This window comes from Mauremys reevesii, linkage group 3, assembly GCF_016161935.1.
Source record: "Mauremys reevesii isolate NIE-2019 linkage group 3, ASM1616193v1, whole genome shotgun sequence".
Classification (NCBI taxonomy): domain Eukaryota; kingdom Metazoa; phylum Chordata; order Testudines; family Geoemydidae; genus Mauremys; species Mauremys reevesii.
In genome coordinates this window covers 4,115,484-4,135,552 of record NC_052625.1, presented here as the reverse complement: position 1 = coordinate 4,135,552, position 20,069 = coordinate 4,115,484, and the positions used below count along the sequence as shown (strand labels likewise).

General features: G+C 53.7%; 2 protein-coding genes across 3 annotated transcripts in view; one reads left to right on the top strand and one right to left on the bottom strand.

Annotated features, from left to right (window-relative positions):
• The window catches only part of TMEM178A (transmembrane protein 178A), a 156,296-nt gene that overhangs the window by 686 nt on the left and 135,541 nt on the right, over window positions 1-20,069 (bottom strand). Inside the window, exons 1-4 of the mRNA XM_039533003.1 lie at window positions 13,306-13,377; window positions 4,139-4,252; window positions 2,887-3,024; window positions 488-958 (exon numbers count right to left, since the gene is read on the bottom strand). Coding sequence (XP_039388937.1) covers window positions 717-958; window positions 2,887-3,024; window positions 4,139-4,205 — 447 coding nt within the window. The 5' untranslated portion in view covers window positions 4,206-4,252; window positions 13,306-13,377 and the 3' untranslated portion in view covers window positions 488-716. Of the gene's footprint in view, window positions 1-487; window positions 959-2,886; window positions 3,025-4,138; window positions 4,253-13,305 lie in introns of the transcript that reaches the window.
• Window positions 18,744-20,069, top strand: part of MAP4K3 (mitogen-activated protein kinase kinase kinase kinase 3) — a 130,004-nt gene continuing 128,678 nt past the window's right edge. For both annotated transcript variants that reach the window (XM_039532999.1, XM_039533000.1), the window contains exon 1: window positions 18,744-18,977. In XM_039532999.1, coding sequence (XP_039388933.1) covers window positions 18,876-18,977 — 102 coding nt within the window. In that variant the 5' untranslated portion in view covers window positions 18,744-18,875. The remainder of the gene's footprint in view (window positions 18,978-20,069) is intronic.

The following is a 20,069-nucleotide window of genomic DNA, read 5'->3' as shown; positions in this document are numbered from 1 at the left end:
AACACAAAGATGCTGAAGCTTCACAACAGAGATAACTTCCAACACTATCAGTGGGAATGAATGAATCTCTCATCTATATAAATAATGAACATTTTTGGTTACTTATAAAGTACAAAGGGAAATGAAACTAAGCAGGATTCTTGTTTTGACACAGAACATTCATATGGGGTACAGGGGAAGAGAGTGGGTCTATCCAACAGCAAAAACCTAACAACCCTCCCCTGAATTCAAGTCCAGAAGAAGCTGCATTAAAGTGTATTAAGCTTTTCTTTCTCTAGGATCATGATTATTTTTCTGACTTGGACTCATTTGGCAATCATTTTTTTTTCCTTCTGATAAGTTACTTTATTTACAACCATTTGAAAAATAGAAATAGCCCTAAATTCTCATCCCAGCTTTTCCCAACCATTTAACTTGTCCTGTGTGAATAGCCTCATTTCCTTTCAGACACATGTATACACAGTATATTGACTGAAGCAGTTGCTACCCCTACTATTCTTGTCCTTGGGAAGGTGTTTCCTTTATTTGATTTCAGACAGCTAGAAAGCAGAACAGAACTCCTCTTGTTTCCCGACTGGTAGATTTTGAAGGAGCAGGTATCTGTGCATGGAATCCTGAACGTAACTTTCCTTTCACTTTTTTGGGGGTAAGTCCTTGAACAATATTGCTCGCCTGTCACTGAACAAGGGTAGAGAAGATCATCTTCTGAGAAGCAGTCATACAGAAGAGTTTCTGGCAGATTTTAGATGAATAATCTTGGTCCTGCTAACAAATGGATAAGCAGCACAAAGACATCCTGCTGCTACTATAAATCCTAAACTGCACCAAGCACAAAATATAGACCAGCTGTATCCATGTTCCACATCATCAGGAAGCCTATATATGAATGCTGGTAGGCGGTTTAGATCATATGATACACTTGCTGCATAAGTGCACAGAGAAATAGTGCAAAATATTCCTGCAAACAAAACAGTCTCAGGGTTAGTAGAGTTATACATCCTGAGATAAATAAAAGAGCAAACACATCCCTGTTAAACAATAGTTTATATAATCAAGACTAGGCAAAAGCTGTTTTCTTACTTGGATAGAACATGTGGTATTAATGCTGGCATTTACAATGTTTCAGGGTCTTATCTGACTATAGAAGTCTTTGAGCACTGGCTCCGTATTTTAATTATGAACTTAATGTAACTTCTTGTAGTTCCTGTAAGTTCTTGTAGTTGGAAAAAAGCTCTCAGTTTATACAAGTGGTTTAAGGTTTGCTGCAGTTGTTACCCCAGGAGAATGCTTTCAGAGCAGGGGTGTTAAGTGCCCTGCATGTGGATTCATGAGGCCTGCTTAACATATTCAGATTGGAGACGACTCTTCTTGCACCCCTTAAAATCCATGGCTGAGAGCAGCCCCATCGCACCTCACAAGATCCATGGTGGGCTGGCTGAGGCAATAGTTTTGCATGCACTTGACAAAATCTAGTCTGGGCATGTATGTAATTTACTCAACCATGCATCCCTAGCCAGCCTTCCCCAGCACAGCTCAGATATGAGTGAGCTCCTTGTCTCTCAGCCACTCCACATCTGTCTGCAGGAGCTGTCTCCCTGTCCAGAGTGTCCCTCCTGGGTTGGCAGCAATCTATTGGGCTAGATGTTTCATTATGCAGTGAAATTAGCTATACACATACAGCCACAATACATTTTTCCTTAGGCTTGCACTTTACAAATTTATGGAATAAAATCTATGGTGCTTAAAATTAACAAGTTTACAAAATAAAATCTACATGCTCAGTATGTGGTTTTCAGAGGTTTATAATTTGGTCAAATTAATATACATTTCCTCCAGACCAGGAAAAATAATTTCTTCTTATTAAGGGCTTTTCCCACAATTAATTTAACCTTTCCTATCCTTTGCCATTTTTGCTATTTGCAAAAAAAAATTGAAAGACCTTTATTTTTAATAATACGAACCAAACAACACCTGGTCACCTTCACTCTGAAAAAACAGCTGAACACTTTTCCTCAAACTTCCCCAAAAAGTTCATTTTTAGGAAAAGACCAATGATGGAAAATGGTAACCTGAGGGGTGAAAGTTTCAAGAAGTTATAAATGACTTGGACAAAAATAAAATTGTTACACTGACTTAACTAAACAACTGCTGCTTTTGTTGTAATTTAGACTTCTCCTTTGTTGTTTTAAGGCCAGAGTTAAGAAGAAGGAATGCGGGGGAGGGGAACCTATTCCCTAGTCTTCCCCACTAACATGAATTTAGGGTTAGATTTTGCCGTTAGACCCAGTCTTGTGCAAAAGAAGGGGTGTAAACTGCACCCCTCCAGGAGTAGCCCTGCCAGACGTTTTAACTCAAACACAATTTAGTCTCAGCCTCCCTCTTTGCTTTGGAAAGAAATCATTTCCCAGCAAATTATGACACCCTCCCATGCTGTCTCAGGTTTGCTGGCTGGTAAATTGAAGGCAAGGGACCAACGCTCTGCCCACTCTTCCCCATCCACATGCTCAAGCAGGAAAGTAAGCAATGGCACAATGCTCACTTGCTCCTGCACGCCTGGTCCTAGAGTTTGCAGTCTGTGCAAGCGCTGTAATGGAGTGCTCTTACCTCTTCTTTCTCCCAGGCACAGGTATGCAGTGTGAAGGACAATCTTTTTATTCCCTTTTTTGGAAGAAGAAATTAAATGGTCCCTTTCTGTATTCATACAATATTCAGAAAAATCTTGCCTGCTTTTTTGACGTCTGCCCGAATAGCTGCAGTGGAAAGTCAGTTCTAACTGGAAAGATCAAAGGAAGGTGTTCTCTGCTGATGGATAACAAGCACAGTCTACCAAAGAGAAACCTAATCAAGGGCTTCATTTGTAATTAGCACACAAAGATGGCACAATACCTGTCATAAGGAATAGAAGGCCTGCCACGTGCTGCGTGAGGCTTTCCTCCCAGAAGAAACTGACTGCCGCTACGATGCATCCACAGAGAAGAACAGCAGCTGCCATGCCCAGAAAACCAGCCGTGATTCTTCTTAAATCTGCTTCCATATCAGAAGTAGAGCAGAGATTAAACACCACCCTTTTGCTGAGAGCAAAAAAGAGAGTGGCAAGGAACTATTTACAAGCCCTGTTGGCAAATGCAAGGTAATGCATATTGGAAGAATCTTTCGAGCCACTCATAGGCAAATCTGGGTTCTAAATTAATTGTAACCACTCAGGAAGAAGATGTGGGCTCCAGAGTAGATAGCTGACTAAACAAACAACCCTCCTCAGTGGGTAGCAATGGTTAAAAGAGCAAACAACATGTTTAGATGCAGATGCAATGGAACAGAAAGTAATACTGAAAGTGTTCTAATGTCACTACCTGCACCAACGATGTAACCTGACCTGGAATACCAGTTCTGGTCACCCTATCTTAGAGAACAAGTGGTTCAGAGACAGACAACAAGAAGGATTAGGGGCATGAAAAAAAATTAACTTTAGAGTGAGAATGAAAAGATTGGGATTGTTTAGACAGGAAAGGAATAAGAGGGGACTTGACAGAGGTATAGAATATAGTGAGCTGTACAGAAAAATTAAACCAGGGGTTGGTTCCTATTTACCCTTTCTCATAACACAGAATGAGGAACTATCTAATGAAATTGCGAGGCAACAAATCTAAAATAGATAGAAACAAATACATTTTTACATATTGCGCAGTTAGCCTGTAGAACTCATTGCCACAAATTATAATTTAGGCCAAGAGTTTACCAGGAATCAAAAAAAGACTGACCAACTATATAAATAACAAGAACATCCAGAGCTACATCAGATGAGATTTAAAATTTAAAAAAGATTTAGAAGGGATATAAACAGCCATGCTTCAGGGCATAAGCCAACTTGTAAAGGATGGGGGCTAGGAAGATATTTACCTGTAGGTAGGTTATTCCATATATGCTTACTATGGGATTTCTTACACCTTCCTTTGAAGCATCTGATACTGGCCACTGGCCAGAGAGAGGTTACTGGACTAGACAGAGCCCTGGTCTGATTCAGCATGGCAAACCCTATCTACAGACCAGCACGTTGTCTTGCTTTTTCATGTGAAACACTGACAGAATTATGGAGAAACTTGTGCGTCCCCAGATGAGAGCTGACAATTCGTGTACTTACGAAGCAGATGCCATTCATCTTGCTGGATGGTCTTGGTTAAGTTGAATGGAATGTTTCGTAAGCGCATTGGCTGGGAGAAGTGGTATTTGACAGCTGTGCATCTCTGAACAATACCTTCAGGAAAGGAAGAAAGAGACTTCATTAACCTGCCGGCTAAAAACCAAGCAGGTTCCCCCAGAGAACACTGTGTTAAACATTGACAGCTAGGCTGAAAATTGTCTTTTAATACAATTAGTCCACACTTCCTTCTCCCCATTTGCTCTCCCTGTGCCCACAGCTTCTACTCTGCACTTCCAGTTCTGAACACCCAATGCCCCCTCTCCCTACAAATGGCAGAAGCTTGTCACTAGTGAGAGATGTGCAAGCTCCTCAGTCTGGGAGAGTTCACGCACGCATGGATGTGCACCCACCCACCCGCTACTCTGTGTTCACTCTGGGGCCTTTTCCTAAGCAGCCCTCTCCCCCCACGAGACGCTGGAGGGGACCCAGACCCACAAGGACCCAGGAACATGGGATCAAATTTTCAAATGCACCTAAGTGATTTAGGAGCTTAAGTCCATTTTTCAAAAGAGATGCAGGCAATTAGGTGCCCTAATCTCACTGAAAGTCAATGGGATACAGACGGGACATTGACACCTAGCAACCAATGACTCTTGGATAAGGACTTCCCCATCTCTCCTTAGAGAACAACAACCCCCCAGCTTGAGATCAAAGGACCGGAGAGGTACGAGGTTGGGTGATAAGTGTTGGCTGCTGGAAGGAGTCGGGACTCACCTGGGTCTGATGAAGGAGGTCAGACACAGAGTGAGACCTTGAATCAAGGGGTTCCCTACAGCTTGGCTGGGCTCTGGGGTAACCAGAGCTTTAACCTTCAGTTCTCTACACTACCCTAAGGACTTCCTATGCTGTGTCCAGATGACTAATAAACCCGGCTGTTTGGACAACGCTGGGTGAGCGTCGCTGCAAATAATGGTCGAGGTGCATGAATCCTGCAGAGTGGACATGTCTCCGTCAGGGATCTGTCTCAGCTGGACTCGCTGAATGGAGCTCACGGTGTGAAGCAGAGGCTCTGCAGGCCCAGAGTCCAGTCTAAGGAGGCAGTGAAGCCATGTGGCTTACCCTGGAGGAAAAGGGAGACCCCTAAGGGGTCTGGCACACTGAAAGGGTTCCTCCTAGAGACTGATCCAAAGCTGGGGACATAGCACCGATCCTGTGAATCTGTGATGGGTGGGAAAACACATGATGCACCCCTGTCACAGTATGTAGCAGCTGCTTCTCCTGTGCGCGCTCCCACAGCACATGCAGAGGCACCCTGTTTGGCTATGCTCTCAGCAGAACAAATGCCTACGAGATCCACCACTGGCGGTGTTCCCTGGCACTCCCCAAAAAGGGCTGTTGCTTTAACAGCCGGTACCCAGGGCCGGTGCAACCATTTAGGCAAACTAGGCGGCTGCCTAGGGTGCCTAGTGGTGGAGGGCGCCTAAAAGCTCGCTCAGGCGAGAAGGTGGAGTGGAGGTGGGCTGGGGTGGGGGGGCGGGGAGGGCTGCCCACGGTAACGGGGGGGGGTGCACAGGGGAACAGCTCCTCGCCCTGGATCACCTCCACTCTGCCTCCTCCGCTGAGCACACAGCCCCCACTCTAAGTCTCCTCCACTCTGCCCCGCAAGCCTGGGAGGGGAGGAGAATTAGAGCAGCGCCGGCTTGCTCAGCGGAGGAGAGCTGGGGTGGACTCCCTGGTGGGGGTTCGCGGGGGCGGATGGGGCTACCTGCCGTGGCGGGGGGGCGGGGTTTGCTGTCATGGGGGCTCCCGGGTGGGGTTAGCTGCTGTGGAGGAGCTTTCAAGGGGGTAGCTGCTGTGAGGGGGCTCCCAGGGTGGAGGGGTGGGTTAGCTGCCGCAGCGGGTGGGGTTAGCTGCCGTGGGGGGGGCCCTCCTTGGGTGGGAGGGGCAGGTGGGCGTGGTTAGCTGCCACGGGGGCGCTGGGCGGGGTTAGCTGGGGGGGCGCAAAGTGGGAGTTTTGCCTAGGGTGCGAAACTTCCTTGCATCGGCCCTGCCAGTACCTGGCCCCCTACGGATAACCCCGTGTTTGCTTTGCAACAAGGCAATCTGGCTCCATTGCAAGGAAGCTGAAGTGCCCAGTGTACTGCCCTGACACGCAGTTGCATGGCTGTTCTTAGAGTCTTATCGTGCAAGGTGCTGGGCGCTGTCACTGATTTCACTTGGGGCTTGGAGTAATCAGCACTTGGCAGGATCCAGCCCTTATCCTCTAAGCTCAGTGACACTGTGACAGGTTGCATAGCACCACTGAAGCTTTGTGACAGAGAAACCATGAGCAATTCTGTGGTATTTGTGAGGCAAACCCGCAGCTGGACCAGGGCTGCTTGCTCACCAACGCATTCCGTAAGCAGCACCTGCAGCGACTCAGCCCTAGACACCCTGCAGCAGCCTGTCCCTGGGCAGGGCCTGGGTCAGATGCGTCTGTCTTGTCTATTTAGATTGTCAGCTCTTTGGGGCAGGGAGTGTTTCTTCTTTGAGGGGCTCTGTGCATTTCCCACTTGTGGTTCTTGTGGGCGAATGCGCCCTGCTTCAAGTGCAAATGCCAAGAGGAGAGGGAGTCAATCCCACAGGCGTGAATGCACAGAGGGAACTCCTGAAGAACAAGAGTTACCAGTAAGTAACCTTTCTTTACTCTGTGTGTGTGTGTGTGTGCATACAGTGTCCAGCACAAAGGAAGCCTGCTCTTGGTCAGGGCCTCAAGATACTATTGCAATATAAATAATAATGACACTAAACTGGTTACACCAGGAGCTGAAAGTGAATCGCCCAGGAAAGGGATGGAGTAAGACTCCCCCCCTCGCCAAGGGCATCATGGGCAGGTCAGAGGACAGCCAGGCTAGTGGGAGAGGTGCTGAATTGTAGGAAGCATGAGAGCTGCAGGGAGATGGAGTCAAGGAAGGAGATGGCTGAACCCAATATGTGAACTTTGGCTCACATCCTCAAAGGTGGTTAGGGGCCCAACTCTCATCGGTTTCACTGACAGTCAGGTGCCTAAATACCTTGGAGGATCTGGAACCTTCCTTGTGAACCCTTTCTACCAGCACCTAGCCAGTGAGGTGACGTGACCTCAGTCCTTTTAGTTTAATTTACTATTAAAACAGATTAAACCCTTTTAACTAAACGGAGACAGCATATGAAAAATAATGGGATGCAAGGTCGTGATCTGAATTTAACTATGCTGCAAAGGTGAAGGTGTTTTTTCTGAAGAGGTAAGCAACTGTAAATGCATTTGTTACTCAGGGTATGGCAGCGCTTTCAGGTGGCTGTGTAGTTGCGGCACCAGCGCTGGGAGAGAGGGGAATAGCTCACAGCGCTGGGGCACTGTCTACACTGGCGTGATACAGCACTGAAACTTACATCACTCAGGGGGGTGTTTTTTCACACCCCTGAGTGAGAAAGTTTCAGCACTGTGACAGTGTAGACAAGGCCTATCACGGTTAATATGAGTCTCAGGAAAGAGGCCTTATGCCTGAGAGAGAGGTGATGTTTCTGGAAAGGAAAAAGTTACCTGTCTGCAGACACAATGATTATGTGCTTAGGTTAGAGTTCAACTCTATGGGAATATCGATAGAAGGTCCTCTCATGCTAGTCAAGAGTTAACGGGATGGACACACCAGTGTAAAACTGGAGAGTGAGAGGAAATGCAGGGCCTTTGTGATCGTACATATTAATATTGAAAGATACTCTCTGGGACATTTTGAGATGGATCCTGAGCTGGTATATATCTTCATATTTGCACTGAAGTCAATGGAGGGATGCCAATTTACACCAGCTGAGCTGGCCCTTGGACTTTAATCAGAAGCCAAGAATGTTGGCTGCAGAGAACAAAATGTCATTTTGGTTATAAACAGAAACATGGGGAATGGGTTATGAGCAGGGCTGGCCCTGAAAATACAACATCCATCCCAGGGAACGTATTTGCATGTGCTCTAGTGTGTAGCTGACTCCAAATCCAAAATGTTATCCCTAAAGGCACAAGCAATGAAATGTCACAATGAGTCTGCTGAGTATAAGCATAAGAACACTTAAAGCAATATCTATTTTTTGCATTTCTCTACTAATTTGCAACTGTACTGCTTGGCTTAAGATGGTATGAATTGCAGCACTTAAATGTGCATCTTCATTGCCATAATGAAAGCTATTTACTTTATTCTCAGGCCAATCTGGTAAATGAAATTTTGTGTCTTCCGAGGCACACCTCTGAAATGTTTCATTAAGTTACAGATATTTTGTGCAACATTCACTGCACGTAATGTTAACAATATAACTACCCTGTTCCTCTACACAAGTGGCTACAGAAGATAAAGTGATGCCTCCCACCCTTTTGAGCATGAAATAGTGTATTACACATTATTTGTTGCTGTAATTAAAAGGTTTATTATCTACTTATATAATATCAAAGTTAAATATTAGGAAAAACAAAACTAACCAACCAAATAAAAAACCTGCATTAAGTCAATATGTGTAGTTTGAAAATGTTTAATCTATTGCTGCAACATAAAACAAATATCTTTGTTTCCCAGTATGTACTAAAGAAGAAGATTAGCCCATGTCTATGTGACAAAAGGCTTGGCTGTTTTACAAAGGTCTAATTTAACAGATGACAATAAAGGGAGGAAGCAGAAAAGTCACATCTCCGATTGGGGTGACAAATGATGCAAATGTCTGTTGACTATTCCTTTTAATTTCTGAAGGGACAGAGGTGTTATTATCTGGGCTACATTTCTTTTTTTCACTAAGGAGGAACAGAGGTTCTACTAGAGGACCAGTGCAGATTTTTACCCAAAGAGGAGATGTACAGGAGGCCTTTGAAGGCTGCTTCAGGTACAAAGAGAAGTAACAAAAAATGGCCTGCTTAATATTAGACAGCATGTACTCAGACGTACACAGTAGCATAACTGTGGGAGCAGCAGAAGAGCAGCTACTGTAGAGAGTGGCCAGCTACTCCTGCACATAAAGCATTGGTAGCCAATGACTTTTACTAAATCCGTGACTTACTAAAAATACCTGTGACTAAAACATAGCCTTAATTATCACTCATCAACACTCAGACAATACTCTATGCCCATGTATCCTCCCTCTCGCCGCCCCCCCCCCCGACAGAGCAGACTGAGGGGGAGGAGGCGAGAGGGTGGCTGGTGCCAGCGTATTTGTGGCAGTGGAGGGGAAGCCGAGCGTATGGTGCCATTTTATATGTTGGCATAACCTCTCAAACATCCCTCATTTTGAAGCATGTCATTCACTGCAGGCTGAAAAATAACTTTATCCCATGCAAAGCTGGTGCCCTTCACTGTCATTACTGAAAATTATTAATATCAGAAATAAAGAACCATAAGGACGAGGTTATGGGAAGAGGCATGTACAGTAAAGGAAGGAATCCTACTGCAATTTAAGTTGCTTGCATGAATAATTGTTGTGTGTTTAATCCTGAGTCTGTGTCCCCACATGTGGGCCTGGCTAGCGTGAGAGTATGCTCATTGGTGGTAAAAAGAGCATATATGGTGCCAGCATGTCAGAGGGAACAGGAAGGAGAGGCAAAACGGTCTAGAGAAGGGGAGCCTACTCCCTGTATATTTTGGGGCTGGGAGAGGAGAAAAGGAGTGCATGGTGCCCCCACACTGGAGGGAGAGAAAGGGATACATGGTGTGGGTGCACTGTGGGGGCTGAGTGCACTGGAGTCCCAGTACTGGAGATGGAGCAAGGGTTTATAGTGCCTGCGTATGGGGGAGGACTGAAGAGAAAGAGTGGTGCCTTAGTACCTGAAAGTGCATTGTGGGGGGAATGCAAGCTGTTACATGGTTCCTTTGCACCTGGGAGTGTACAGTGCCCATGCGCTGCGGGGGGAAGTGAGGTGCACGGTTCCCATGTACCGATATAAAGGTGTGCATGGTTCTTGTGCACTGGGGTAACTGGAATGCATGGTACCTGTGCATGGGAGAAGAGGAGGTATGTGGACCCTGTGCATGAGTGGAGTACCTGATGCACTGAGAGAGAGAAGAGATGCATGGTGCATTACGGGGCACATGGTGCACATGTAGTAGGAGAAGTTCTTGTGCTTTAAAGAGTAAGGGAGGTGTATGACACATTGGGGGATGCACGGTTCCTATGCACTGAGGGATGATGGGGGTGCATAGTGCACCATGTCTGTGTACTGGTGGGTGAGAGGATGCAAAGTGCATGTGGATTGGTGGGTAAGGAGGTGCATAGTTTATTAAGGGGTGCATAATCCATAGTACCCATGCATAGGGGATGTGGGTGCATGGTGCATTAAGGGTGCACAGTGCCAATGCATTGCTAGATCAGGGGATACATGGTATTTGGATGCACATAGTGCCTGGGCAGTGATGGCACAGTGCGGTGGTGTTGGGGGTGCCAGGCGCACACTGGCCGTGCAGGGGGTGGTGTTGGGGGTGCCGGGTGCATCCTGGCTATGCATAGGGTGGTGTTGGGGGTGCCAAGCGCACAGTGGCTGTGCAGGGGAGGGGGAGGTGCCAGGCGCATAGTGGCCGTGCGGGGGGTGGGGGTGCCAGGCACACACTGGCCGTGCAGGGGTGGGGTGCCAGGCACACAGTGGCCGTGCAGGGGCTGGCAGTGGTGGTGCCAGGTGCACAGTGGCCGTGCAGGGGGTGGCAGTGGGGGTGCCAGGTGCACAGTGGCCGTGCAGGGGGTGGCAGTGGTGGTGCCAGGTGCACAGTGGCCGTGCAGGGGTGGCAGTGGGGTGCCAGGCGCACAGTGGCTGTGCAGGGGGTGGCAGGCGCACAGGGGCCGTGCAGGGGGTGGCGGTGCCAGGCGCACAGTGGCCGTGCAGGGGGTGGCGGTGCCAGGCACACACTGGTCGTGCCGGGGGTGGCGGTGGGGGTGCCAGGCGCAGAGTGGCCGTGAGGGGGGAGGCGGTGGCAGGGGCCGAGTGGCCGTGCGGGGGGGGGCGGTGGCGGTGCCAGGCGCACACTGGCCGTGCAGGGGGTGGCGGTGCCAGGCACACAGTGGCCGTGCAGGGGGTGGTGGTGCCAGGCGCACACTGGCCGTGCAGGGGGTGGCGGTGCCAGGCGCACACTGGCCGTGCAGGGGGTGGCGGTGCCAGGCACACAGTGGCCATGCACGGGTGCCGGGCACACAGTGGCCGTGCAGCGGGTGGCGGTGCCAGGCGCACAGTGGCCGTGCAGGGGTGGCGGTGGGGGTGCCAGGCGCACAGTGGCCGTGCAGGGGGTGGCGGTGCCAGGCGCACAGTGGCCGTGCCGGGGGTGGCGGTGGGGATGCCAGGCGCACAGTGGCCGTGCGGGGGTGGCGGGTGCACAGTGGCCGTGCAGGGGGTGGCGGTGCCAGGCGCACAGTGGCCATGCAGGGGGTGGCGGGCGCACAGTGGCTGTGCAGGGGGTGGCGGTGGGGATGCCAGGCGCACAGGGGCCGTGCAGGAGGTGGTGGTGCCAGGCGAACAGGGGCCGTGCAGGGGGTGGCGGTGGGGATGCCAGGTGCACAGTGGCCGTGCGGGGGTGGCGGGTGCACAGTGGCCGTGCAGGAGGTGGCGGTGCCAGGCGCACAGGGGCCGTGCAGGGGGTGGCGGGGCCTGGCGCACAGTGTCCGTGCGGCGGTGCCAGGCACACAGGGGTCATGCAGGGGGTGGCGGTGCCAGGCGCACAGGGGCCGTGCAGGGGGTGGCGGTGCCAGGCGCACAGGGGCCGTGCAGGGGGTGCCAGGCGCACAGTGGCTGTGCAGGGGGTGGCAGTGGGGGTGCCAGGCGCACAGGGGCCGTGCAGCGGGTGGCGGGTGCACAGTGGCTGTGCAGGGGGTGGCAGTGCCAGGGGCACAGGGGCCGTGCAGGGGGTGGCGGGTGCACAGTGGCCGTGCAGGGGGTGGCGATGGGGATGCCAGGCGCACAGGGGCCGTGCAGAGGGTGGCGATGCCAGGTGCACAGGGCCGTGCAGGGGTGGCGGCGCACAGTGGCCGTGCAGGGGTGGTGGTGGGGATGCCAGGCGCACAGTGGCCGTGCAGGGGGTGGCGATGCCAGGCGCACAGGGGCCGTGGAGCGGGTGGGGGGCGCACAGGCGCCGTGCAGGGGGTGGCGGGTGCACAGGGGCCGTGCAGGGGGTGGCGGTGGGGATGCAGGCGCACAGGGGCCGTGCAGGGGGTGACGGTGGGGATGCCAGGCGCACAGTGGCCGTGCAAGAGGTGGCGGTGCCAGGCGCACAGTGGCCGTGCAGGCGGTGCCAGGTGCACAGTGGCCGTGCAGGGGGTGGCGGGCGCCCTGGGGCCGTGCTGGGGGTGGCGGTGGGGATGCCAGGCGCACCGGGGCGGTGCCGGGGGTGCCAGGCGCACAGTGGCCGTGCAGGGGGTGGCGGTGGGGATGCCAGGCGCACAGTGGCCGTGCAGGGGGTGGCGGTGCCAGGAGCACAGGGGCCGTGCAGGGGTGGGGCGCACAGGGGCCGTGCAGCGGGTGGCGGGTGCACAGTGGCTGTGCAGGGGTGGCGGTGGGGATGCCAGGCGCACAGTGGCCGTGCAGGGAGTGACGGTGGGAATGCCAGGCGCACAGTGGCCGTGCAGGGGGTGGCGGTGCCAGGCGCACAGGGGCCGTGCAGGGGGTGGCGGGCGCACAGGGGCCGTGCAGGGGGTGGCGGTGGGGATGCCAGGCGCACAGTGGCCGTGCAGGGGGTGGCGGGTGCACAGTGGCCGTGCAGGGGATGCCAGGCGCACAGTGGCCGTGCAGGGGGTGGCGGTGCCAGGCGCACAGTGGCCGTGCAGGGGGTGGCGGTGGGGATGCCAGGCGCACAGTGGCCATGCAGGGGGTGCCGGGCGCACAGTGGCCGTGCAGGGGATGCCAGGCGCACAGTGGCCGTGCAGGGGGTGCCAGGCGCACAGGGGCCGTGCAGGGGATGCCAGGCGCACAGTGGCCGTGCAGGGGGTGGCGGGCGCACAGTGGCCGTGCAGGGGGTGGCGGGTGCACAGTGGCCGTGCAGGGGATGCCAGGCGCACAGTGGCCGTGCAGGGGGTGGCGGTGCCAGGCGCACAGTGGCCGTGCAGGGGGTGGCGGTGCCAGGCGCACAGTGGCCGTGCAGAGGGTGGCGGGCGCCCAGGGGCCGCACGGAGGGTGCCCGCTGCCCCGCGCCGCGCTCGCTCACCTCTCTCCACCAGGCTGTCCAGGTCCGGGTCGATGCCCCGGGAGTAGCATTTCCTCCACAGGCCGGCGTGGGTGGCGAAGAGCGAGCGGGCGCAGCCGGACTGCAGCACGCCCAGCCCCGGCAGCGCTGGCCAGCGAGCGGGCTCCGGGCCGGCGGGGGGCGGCCCGGCGCGGCGGGGCAGGCGGCGGCGCAGGGGCAGGGGCGGCAGGCGGGGGCGCGTGGCGCGGCGCTCGCAGCCGGCGCGGTGCCGCCGGGGGTCGGTCTCGTACCAGTGGTCGGTGAGGAGGGCGGTGAGCAGCAGCCCCAGGGCGCACAGGCTGAGGCACAGGCTGAGCGCGCTGACCAGCGCCCGCCTGCGCCCCATCGCGCCGCCCGCCAGCCCGCCCGCCGCCCTCACGCCGCCGGGCGCCCGCCGCCACAGCCCGGCCACATGCCGGCTGCAGCACAAGGACAGCGGCGCCGCCGCACCGGCCCCGCGCGGCCGCCAGGGGAGCCGGGCTGCTCCCGCCGAGCCCGGCTCCGCCCCGCACCGGCCCTCCGCGCCGCCCCCTGCCCAGAGCCCTCACGGGCCCGCCCGGTTCCCGCGCTCTGCGCCCCTGGGGAGGGGGGGCCGGGACCAGCGCCAGGGTGCCCCCACCCGTGGCTGTCTGAGGGGGGGAGTCACAGGGTCCCTCCACCCGTGGGTGTGTGAGGGGCGGAGTCACAGCCCCCCCTTGGGTGTCAGGGGTGGAGTCACAGGCCCCCCCACCCGTGAGTGTGTAAGGGGTGGAGTCACAGGGTCCCTCCACCTGTGGGCGTGTGAGGGGCAGAGTCACAGGATCCTCTCCCATAGGTGTGTAAGGGGTGAAGTCACAGGGTCCCCCCCACCCCGTGAGTGTGTAAGGGGTGGAGTCACAGGGTCCCTCCACCTGTGGGCGTGTGAGGGGCAGAGTCACAGGATCCTCTCCCATAGGTGTGGGGGGAGTGAAGTCACAGCCCCCCCCCACCCTTGGGTGTGTGAGGGGTGGAGTCACAGAGTTCCCCTTTGGGTTTGTGAGGGGCAAAGTCACAGGGTCCCCCCTGTGAGTGTGTTAGAAAGGAGTCATAGGGTCCCCTCTCACAGGGTCTCTCTCCATGGGTGTGTGAGGGGAGCTCACGGCTGGGAGGAGTCAGAGGCTCCCCCCATGAGTGTGTCAGGGTCACTCACAGATGGGAGACTCACATGGTCCCCGTCATGACTGTGTGAGTGGCCTCAGAGGGGTGGGGGAGTGAGAGCATCCCCCCATCTGTGAGTGTGTGAGAGGCACTCCTGGCTGGAGGAAATCACAGACCTTCCCACGAGTGTGTGAGGGACACCATTGATGCTGCAGGTCAGGTGCCAGCTCATGCCAGCGTCCCGTAGGCATCGCTGAACACTGACAGTTGCACTGCTGTAAACCAGTCTGGCTCATCTCTGTGTTAGTATTGTTAAAATAGTTATTAGCTTTATGAAAATGTATTTAGTGTTCAGACTTTATGAAATGCTTGTAAGTTGCTGCATGCAGTAATCTCACTTATAATATCTTTGTCCCATGCTACAAGATAATATTTAAGTATTTGCTCTGTACCTGTAAAAGTATTTGCTCTAAAATTGTAAACCCCCATAGTTAGGAGAGAAGCATTAACAAGTGTGAAATACTAGTTTGCCACAGGGAAGTGTTATCTCCTCACCAACAAAAGAAGACCCACAGACACCAGACAAGACATTGTGGAACATCAGAGGACAAAAACTTTGTCGATTGCTTCCCCCCACACCCATGAAGAGGAGCGGTGCATAGAAACTCATCCCATCAGCTTGAGCTCTGGGGGAACAGAATAAAAATCCCTGACATGAAGATGCAAATAAGACAAGTTAATGGCACATTCAGGCATCAATAAAAGGCTTGCATGCATCGGACGAAGTGGGTATTCACCCATGGAAGCTCATGCTCCAATAGTCTGTTAGTCTATAAGGTGCCACAGGACTCTGCTGCTTTTACAGATCCAGACTAACACGGCTACCCCTCTGATAAGAAAAAAAATGTTATCCCTATGCAGCCTGGACTTCAGGGAGAGGGCAAGACTTCTAAGCATAAGCAAGGGATCCCCGGATATTCAGCTTGGGTTAGCCCTAGAGACATATACAGCTTGCATATTACCACAGCTTCTATGACCGTTTGGAATCTAAGATTGTAAGTAATTTGTGTGGTATGTTTACTTGCTTTAACTTTGTAAATAACTCTTATTTATTTTTCCTAATTCATAAATCTTTAGTTAATTTATTATAGGAGTGGCTACAAGTGTCTTTGGCGTAGGATCTAAAGTGCATTGACCCAGGGTAATGGGACTGGAAGTAACCTGAGTATTGTTGTGATTTTTGGAGTAAGGGACCATGTATTGTAATGGCAAGCTTATCTGGGTAGCAAGACAGACTGGAGTTCTCCTGCGGACTGTCAGTGACTCTGTGTTGAGGTTGTTGTAATGCCTGAAATATAGAACTTACAGCCAACTTAGGGTTTGTGCCCTACTTCTTAATAGTCGGCCCTAAGGTTGGTACTTATGCTCATGAGCCACTCCAGACGGCTTGACACATCCCATGCATGAATATATGAGGGGCGCTTATAGCTGGGGTGAGCCACAGGGTCCCCCCTGTGTGTGAGGACACTCACAGCTGTGGGGAGAGTCACAGGGTGTTTCTCATCCATGTGTGAAGGATGCTCACAGCTGGGGTGGGGAAGGGGAAGTCACAGGGATCATAGTTTTTTTTTCCCCTGCTTCTTTTCTCCCTTTGAATTCTGGTCCCTTCTCCTGTTTGTCTTGGGAAACTCTATGGGTGACTGGAGAGCTGCTGTGTTTAATGTTGTGCCCACAAAGTGCTGTAGTATAAATAGAACTGGGGAAAGAAGTACAGGTAGTCTTGCTGGGCTGTTCCATGCTACCAAATTTCACAGGGTCTGAGTGTGGCTGGGATGAGTTATGCTTGCTCAGGGGTTCTCAAACTGGGGGTTGTGACCCCTCGGGGGTCACAAGGTTATTATGTGGGAGGTCGTGAGCTGTCAGCCTCCACCCCAAACCCCACTTTGCCTCCAGCATTTATAATGGTGTTAAATATATTAAAAAGTGTTTTTTTTATTTATAAGGGGATTGCACTCAGAGGCTTGCTGTGTGAAAGGGGTCACCAGTACAAAAGTTTGAGAACCATTGTGCTTGCTGATGTAATACTGAGTGCTGTATACTGGGGCCATGTCTACACTACAAAATTAAGTCAACCTAACTTATGTCGGCATACAGCCGCCATAGTAATTACATTGTTCATGCATATCTACACTTTGCTCCTTGTGTCAGTGGTGTGCATCCTCAACAGGGGGGCTTGTATCGATTGTACTGTCAGTGTGGGGCATTGTGGGATGGCTCCTGAAAGCCAGTAACAATCAATGTAAGTAACACAGTGAAAAACGGACAATGCATTGACTAACTACATTGACCTTGACTCTACGCTGCTTGTGGAGGTGGAATTATTATGTTGGCGTAGCGAGGTGGTTACACTGGTGGGAGCTATATTTAAGTGTAGACACTTCCAGAGTTAGGTTGATGCAAGGCAGTTTACATCGACCTATCTCTGTAGTGTAGACCAGGCCTGGGGCAGAGCAACCCGGGCTGTTTGAGGGGGATAGAGTCTTGCTGGGTTTAGAGGCCAACTGCCCAGGAAAGTGAGTGGGGGGAGAATGAAACTGCCGCAGGCAAGGCCAGTGAAAAGGGATGGGATGTTGCTGGCCACAGCGGCCAGCACAGATTGGGTTGGCAAGGGGAGATGGGTTGTTGGGTTTAGGACCAGTACAGCCTGGGATGAGTGGGATGGGGTCTCTTGTTGGTTGTAGGCATAGGCGGCAGGTTTGTATAATTTTTGGTGGGTCCCAAAATGGTGGTGCCCCCCCCACTCCCGCCCTGTAAGCCGATATAAAATGAAGCTACAACACTTCAGTACCACAAGATTACAAGGTTGGAGAAGGGGTAGGGGGTTCCAGGGGCCAGTCACAGTCAGGGGACAGGCAGCAATTGGATAGGCAACAGGTAGGGGTGGGATCCTGGGGGAAAGTGGGGTGGGGTCTCAGGAGGGGGCAGTTGGGGACAAGGAGAAGGGAGGCTTAGATAGGGGCTGGGGTCCCAGTTGTCTCAGGAGTGGGTAACGGGGACAAGGACCAGTGGTGCTTAGATAGGGGTGGGGGTCTGGGGGCAGTTGGGGCAGGGGTCTGGGAGGGGACAATCAGCAGCCAGGGCTCTGAGCTGCTGGGGCAGAGCAGCCCTCTGCCCCAGGGCCCTCTGATCTTTAGGAGGGGATGGCTCCCGGCTCTGGGGGCCCCGGAGCCCCCAGGCCCAGAGCCCCTCTGCCGCGCTGGGCTCTGGGGGCTGGCTCTGGCCGCGAGGAGCCTGCCCCCTAGCCCCCAGCCGGCTGGGCTGGGAATCAAAAGGCTCTGGCTCTCTCTGCCCCAGGGCAGCCAGCCCCTCTGATTCCCCCCGCGGCTGAGATTAAAGGCTCTGGGCTCCGCAGGCAGCCCAGAGCCCCCCCCCTGATCCCGTGGCTGGGATTTATTCCAAGGGAAGGCCCCCGGCGTCCGCAGCAGCAGCCCAGAGCAGCTCCCCGGCTGCGGGGGGATGATTTAGGGGGCTGCTCCCGGCGCAGGGCAGCCCAGAGCTCTCTGATCCCGGCCAGCTGGGATTTAAAAGTCTCTGGGCTTCCCGCGGTTGCAGGCAGCCCAGAGCCCTCTTCCTGATTCCCGGCTGGATTTTTTTTAGTCTCTGGGCTTCCCCGCGGTTGGGCAGCCCAGAGTTCTTCTGATTCCCAACGCGCGCTGATTTTTAAAGCAAAAACCTAGCTCCAAATATTGGTGGAGCAGAGCCCCTGATTTTGAATATTCCTGGGGCTTTAGCTCCACGAGCCCATATAAGTTGGCGCCCATGGTTGTAGGGTCAGCCCGGTAGGGGGCAATGAGCAGGACAGGACCTTGTTGGGTGTAGGGGAGGGGGTTAGTGCAACCTGAGGCAATGACTGGGACGGGGTCTTGTTGGGAGTGGCCGGGGGTCAGTGTGGCGGGGGGAACAGGACGGGGCCTTGTTGAGTTGGGGGGTTGGTGTGGCTGGGGGTTGGGAGTGGGTCAGGACAGCCCGGGGAATGGAGAGCGGACTGACCCCAGGCTTGTGTGTTGGTTTCTCAGTTACTAGAAGGGCGAAGCACTAGGGAGCCCCAGCCCCAGGCTCGCCGCGCTTCTGCTGAGAGCTCGCCCGCCGCCAGCTGGGAGACACGTGGGCAGCAGGGGCGGGACAGAGCCGCTGAGTTTGGGGCGCGCGCCGCTCTCCTCGCCCCGCCCCATGCGCGCGCTGGGCCGTAGCGTCCCCGTCCCGTGTCTCTGGTCGCGGGGGCCAGAGGCGCGCGAGCGGGCGCATGCGCACGGTGTCACTTAGTGCGCCATGTTGGCTGAGCAGGCCGGGGGGCGGCGGTGATCGCTCCTCGGTGTCCCCCCTCCGCCAGCCGGCCCCGGCGGTGACCGAGCGGGGCCCCCAGCCTCGGCGGCGCCATGAGCGTTGGGCGGGTGCGCGACCTCTCCCGGCGGAACCCGCAGGAGGACTTCGAGCTCATCCAGCGCATCGGTAGCGGCACCTACGGCGACGTCTACAAGGTAGCGACCGAGGCAGGCCCCGCCGCCGGCCCCGCCGCGGGCAGCGCCTGTCAGCCGCCGGGCTCCCCCTCCCGCCTGGCTGAGCCCCCCTCTGGGAGGCCGCAGGGGTTGGGGTCCGAGGCTCTGCAGGGGGCCCGGCTCCTGTCACGGGGCCCTCCCCCCCCCGCCTCTCCCATCCTCCCTCCCAGGCGGGGGAGCAGCCCCTGGCATAGCCCCGCACAGCGACAGGCGGGGACGTCCCGCGGTCCCAGTTCGTGGCCAATAACAGAGCCCAGGCTGGCTGGGTTTTCCTCTGCCAGGGGAGCGGCCGGCCGGCCGGCCGTGTCACTCTGCCGCCCTGTCAGAGCCTAGGCTAGGAGGTGCCCGGGACAACTTTCCAACATGTTTGTCATGGGCTTGTAACAAGCCCGCTGCCTTCAACGTGAGTTAGAAAACAATTCCGGTGGGACTATACATGGACGTGTTTGGATTCCCCTCAGTTTATCCAGAACAGCTTGTTCAGGTCTGGGCAAACACTTTGCCCAGGTCTCTGGGATCCAAGAAACCAGTTCGACTCCAGATTTAGTTACTCGGGTTCCTTTATTTGGTATACAACAAAGCTATGCTGAGTTGATCAGACTAAAGCTTAGGAGTGGGTCTAGAACACAGGTAATCAATAGGTGGACTGTGGGCCAAATCTGGACACTTGTATGAACCCTGAAATCTTTTTATTTACTTTACTTTATTTATTATTTTTTATTATTTTCACTCGAGTCTGGACCTTGACTATACCTTGACCAAGAAAGTTGTGCCTTGACAAAAAATAATTGACTACCCCTAGTCTAGTGCATACCACAATCAAAAGTTACACAGAAGCACTTTCCCGTCATATACATTTACCTGTCTCATTGCATTTACTATTTCTTAGATCATACATTTTTGGATAGTCTTGGTCACTTTGCAGGACTCTGTACCGCTTGCTCTGTCAATGTACTGTTTATGTACAACCTGATCTTTACATAATTTCTAAATGTCTAACTTACCTTGTCCATTGTTAGTAAATGGCTCCCTAGATGTTCTCATTCTTATCTTAGTTGGCTCAGACATTCTTTT